Source organism: Corylus avellana, chromosome ca11, assembly GCF_901000735.1.
Source record: "Corylus avellana chromosome ca11, CavTom2PMs-1.0".
NCBI classification, from domain to species: Eukaryota; Viridiplantae; Streptophyta; class Magnoliopsida; order Fagales; family Betulaceae; genus Corylus; species Corylus avellana.
Genome location: NC_081551.1, coordinates 19,232,675 through 19,238,103, shown reverse-complemented (window position 1 = coordinate 19,238,103; position 5,429 = coordinate 19,232,675). Strand labels below are relative to the sequence as shown.

General features: G+C 35.3%; 1 protein-coding gene across 1 annotated transcript; it reads left to right on the top strand.

Annotated features, from left to right (window-relative positions):
* The first annotated feature begins 3,087 nt into the window (after window positions 1–3,087).
* On the top strand, window positions 3,088–4,935 carry LOC132165191 (pentatricopeptide repeat-containing protein At5g66631-like). The gene has a single exon (XM_059575678.1). The coding sequence runs from the start codon at window positions 3,088–3,090 to the stop codon at window positions 4,933–4,935; it is 1,848 nt and encodes a 615-aa protein (XP_059431661.1).
* Window positions 4,936–5,429: the final 494 nt, after the last annotated feature.

Here is a 5,429-nt window from a genome sequence, read left to right as displayed (position 1 = left end):
AAACATGGCACGTCAAAAACTTATAATATATATATATATATATTATCTTATTTAAACTATTTTCATAAAATTTTATTTATTTAAATGTTATTAAAATAGTATTTACTCTATCATATATATATATATATTTATTCTCTCCAATTAAAATTAATTAGAGAATAAATAAATAAACAAATTAATATTCTAGATGTATAGATATATAATTAAATGTATCAACTAACCGGCCGCATATGTTGTGTTTGTCGAATCCATATGAGGTTTGCAGGTCTTATAAAATAAATGTAACAAGTATGTTTTATATATTTTTATAAGAATAATATGGGTAGCTATCATATTAATATTACTAGGCTGATCAATTAACGCATGCATACATATATACTAATGATAATAAACTATAATTTATACTAATGACAATAAAAATTAATTTTTTATGCCAATTAACATTAATTGTTTGTTAATGCATATTTGTTTATATCAAAATTATTGTTAATTTTTTTTTTATTAAAAAAAGTTTTTTGACGTGTGGAATTGACACGTCAAAAGTTTTTGACGTGTGAAATTTACACGTCAAAAGTTTTTGACGTGTCAAATTGACACGTCAAAAGTTTTTGACGTGTCGATTCCACACGTCAAAAACTTTTGACGTGTCAATTCCACTCGTCAAAAAACTTTTGACGTGTAAAAAAAGACACGTCAACAAAATTTTTTTTGACGTGCTTGCTTAGACACGTCAAAAGTTTTTGACGTGGCAAACATAAGTTACTGTTTGCCACGTCAAAAAACACACATTTTTTTGTAGTGTTAGTTAGTTTGGCTATGGTTAAAAGCCTTTGGTAGTACATTTTCTAAAGGCTCTTGTAAGTTATACTAATTGAATCAAGCAGATATCTTAATAATAACTTATTGACTACAATAAGGATTATGGGGTGAGTGAAAATATGACCGTTGGCAGTTGAATCAGCTCCAGCAAGTGTATTCGGGAAGTTGCGCATATTGTTTCTTGCTCTGGGCTAGTGCAGTGCATAGAGTGAACATTCTTTTGGCTCCTAAATCTGGAAACCGAGCCATTTCCAACCATAGAATATTCAAGAGGGCACACTTGAAAAGATGCTAGCGTGGCTTCTGAAATTGCCTGCTGAGTGGGAGTAGTTGAATTTTAAAATCATATATGCACTTGAATAGTATGCACAACCCGGATAGCATCATCCCTGCGGTTTTTCCTTTTCCAGGTGCTTTGGTATATTTAATGCGAAGAAAAAATTAAAATGGATTTTGTTGAGCAATGAAATTTACAGAAGCCACGCAATATAGCTTATCTAGCCACGGGAAACTATGATTTATGGCACGCCTCTTCCTCCTAAACCTGGTTCAAATCCCATGGGGTAAGCATCATAGACCATAGGGGAGTTGGCTTGGGAAGTCTCATCTTGTTATTTGTTTCTTTCCTTGTAGAAAAACATCTGCAACTATTAACAAAGTTGCCAAATGCCAATAATCTATAGCATCATCCAGCCATGCACTTAAACATCAGCTTGCATTTTACGAAAATTGACTCCAGAAATGCAATTTGGATAGTTTATTGATAGGTCACCCTTTGATAGAATCAATTACCCTTAGAGATGATTTGCAAGTGAAGCTTCTAATTGAATCTAACACAAAGGTTAGAGAGCTGCTTAATTTTGCTCAATTTACAAGTTTAGGGACCAAATAGGGATTACCACAAATTGAATCTAACTCAAAGGTTTCTTTTTTGGTTCTGCCACATTTTCTCAACAGCCACACAATGGGTTTGTGCAAAATTGTGGAAGATGATGTTTGCAGGTTTGGGGAGTTGCATCTGATGCTAAATAGAATTGCGGGTTTGTTTTAAGATTTTGATTTTTCATTTCTAGGGTTCTGCGTGTGTTACAAACCCGAATATCAAGTCTGTAACAGGATAATTGGTTAGGTTCTTAGAGAGAACCTAGACCTCCTTCAAATTCAAGTTTGGGAATAACTTCTTTTCTATCTTTTTATTAGAAACAATCATTAAATAGACTTACAACCATATTAATTCTAATTTTAAAATAAATTCAAGACTCTTAATTACAATTGAAACTTAAACAACTCCTACTACAATTGACAAACCCAACAAAAATACTACTCCATAAGAATGTAACATTCTGTTGTGAATAAATGACGTTGCTCTTAGAGTTCTTTAGCGGGTGTTCTATTGTTCTGAGTGTCAAATATTGTTTTGATTCGGTTGGTTTGGAAAAAAAAAAATTTCTATTGCCAACCATTTAAAAAATACTGATTTGTGCTCTTTGTGATATATAGTAATGCTATAAATCACATTTTATCTAGGTTGGCATAGTAGTGTCCATTAGTCCTTATTAAAAAAAAAAAAAAATCTAAGGATTGATGAGCACTGTCACGTCAGCCCAATAAAATGAAGGTGGGACAGGGTCAAATTATTTAATTCATGCCACATCTTTCTTGAAATTAATTACATAATTTTCTACTATTTCCATTGCAAATTAAAGGGCCAAAAAGGCAACCATCATTCACTTGGTTCTAGCGTTTTATTTTGTTATCTTATATTATAGAAGACTTGTCCAGCCAAGCCTACATTTGCTTGTCTGGGTATGACAATGATTTTCAGAAATAGCAAAGACGAACTTTGAACTAGATTACTGTGATCCTTACTTTGTTAGTCGTGTCTTTAAATTACTAGAATTCTGTCGCTTTCAAGTTGGCTTTTTTATTATTATTTTTATTTAAATCTTGATATGCAGTCTTTAATTGTTGATGTGTATATATATATTTTTTAATCCTGGTCTTGAATTCTTGTTTGGTCTTGTTTATCATGTGTTCTTTCATACAAGTACTTCTTATTTATTTCTAATTATCACTTATTTTCAAGAAAAGTGTCTCTTGCGTTTGTTTTAAATTGAATTGATTTTGTGTTTTAACATACAGTTAGTTTCAACTTTCAGATTCTTAGCTTTCACCTGAGTGACAAATTAATTCTATTGAGAAAATTGTCGACCTTGCTTCCATCCTTCTCTTCCCTTCGAATAGTCATTCAATCGGCTCTCATTGAGGATGTATTTAAAGCAGTTGTTTCGGCAAAGTTTCTCTTACAGCACGTTGTCTAGGAGTTCATTGACGCCATTGTCATCCTTGAACGCAATCTCCCTTTATTTCCAAAGAAGCCAACTTATTTCCTCCCTCAAACACGCTCTCAAGTCCAATGCATCGTTGAAGTCGCTTACATCTCTTGTGAACACTCCTCTTTTGGACTCCTTTGTGGTCTCTCGCGCCCTCCAGTACGCGCCGTCAGCAGACTCCGCTCTCTCGCTTGTAAAAATCCTAGAGAAGGTTCCGCATTTTTCACATTCCCGAACGACCCTCAAAGCTTTGGGCATAGTCCTTGCCAGGTTTCGAAGATTCTCTGAGCTTCAAGGCTTGATTGACTCCATTCGTAACAATGAATTCCCTGGCGTTAGCAAAGAAAGCATTGATATGGACGAGTTCATGTGGTACGCGGCTTCCGGAGATGTCGACTCCGTACTGCGCCTTTGGGATAAGACAAAAGGTCGTAGGGGCCGTCGATGCATTGAGGCGTACAACATACTCATGGGTGTTCATGCCAAAGCGGGCAACGATTTCGAGGCCGTGAAGGTTTTTTATAAGATGATGGAGGAGAACGCGGTTCCTAACCCTCGAACGTACGCAACCATAATTGAACACCTTGTAAGTTCAAGCAAATTGGACTCTGCCATAGAGGTGTTCCATATATTGCCGAGAATGAGGATCAAGCGCTCCTCGAGGATGTACACTGCTTTGTTAAAGGGGTTTGTGGATGCAAGACGGTTCGAAGTTGTTAGTGATCTTAGGAATGAAATGCAGATTGATGGAGTACTTTTGCCATTGCGTCAATGTAGTCATGAGGAGGGAGAGGATGATGATGAGGAGGATGAGGATGGAGGAGATGTGGAGTTGGCGTCAAAAATCAAATTTGAGCCGGAAATTTTATCGGCATTGGATGACACAAATTTGGCTTGGACAAGTGTCCTAGTCTGCAAGATTCTTTGGCGAATGTTACCGAACAATAGTGTTGACGATATATGGGCGTTTTATTGTTGGTTGGGCAATAAACCGGGACGATTCACTCATGATGCGTACACGGCATCAACAATGTTGAAAATCTTAACATTGCGGTGGAGTAGGGGTTTTTATGGTGAGGCGAGGGAAAAACGATTTAAAGATTATTGGGATGGTGAACTTGTCACAAAATTAAAGGAGGATGGAATTAGCTTATCTTATGTTACTCTTAACTATATTATTGACCGTCGTACGGTGAGAGGTATTTTAAGACTTTTTCGTCGTGCGGAAGAAATTTGTCACCCTCTATCAAAGTTTCATCACATGATTTTGTACTCGTCACTAATGCGAAGAGTGTCACGTAGACAATATGTGGTTCTTCGTGGCCCATTAGATTTTCTTGACGAGATGATTTTACGTGGGATTCTTCCGGATATCCCAACTTTTACTGGATTGATGCAATATTTCTCGGTTAAGAAAGACTTGCGCACAGTGTTGAAGCTTTTTCGAATGGTTCAACGGAATAATTTAAAGCCTGATGCATTTATGTTTCAGATTCTCATCCGTGCTTATCTTAGGCGTGGGAAGGTTGATCGTGCGTTTAAGACTTTCCAAGATATGAGGGACTCTAATTTCATGCCTGATTCTGCCACAAAAGCAGTGCTTGTTAAGCATCTTTCCAAGGAAGGTATGTCGGAGGAAGTGACAGTCGTAGAAGCTGGAAACCAGGAGATTAATCATCTTCCTCCACTTCCATTGAATGGTTATATATGGAATGTTTCCTCATTTGATCTCAAAAGGATCTACGATATATATTTTGACAGCTTTCGAGCTACCTCTAGTTAGATGGAATTATGAATTAGCGTTCAAGTGTATGAATGAATTTTTAACTTAAGGCTCGTTTTAATTATTTAATTTCTCTATGATGTTCCTATACATATATTTTATATAACATAAATTAATTTATACTTGCGAAGTTGGAAGAACTTGCTCTTAGGTTCTGCTTTCAATCACTTCAATTTCAAATGGTTAGAGACATGAGATATAATTAAAAGGTAACTTGGGGTCTTTTTCAATTTTTATCATAAATTTCTGTTCTTATTCCCTACTCGAAGAAAGATTTGCTAGAGCTCATAAATAAAAACCATATCAAATTTCTTTTCGTATTCCCTTTTATTGAAAATACTATGATAGGTATTAATTGTTGTCAGACAAAAAATTAAAAATTCAATAAAGTTATTATTCAATAAAGAGTGCCCATAATTTCTAGTCCCATGAGATACAAATCATCCTTGCACTATTTAATCCAACTTATCACCCATTTTCCTTGACCAGATGTA

Excerpts from the sequence above, each read along its gene's own strand:
- LOC132165191 (XM_059575678.1), top strand. The coding sequence starts at position 3,088 with ATGTATTTAAAGCAGTTGTTTCGGCAAAGTTTCTCTTACAGCACGTTG.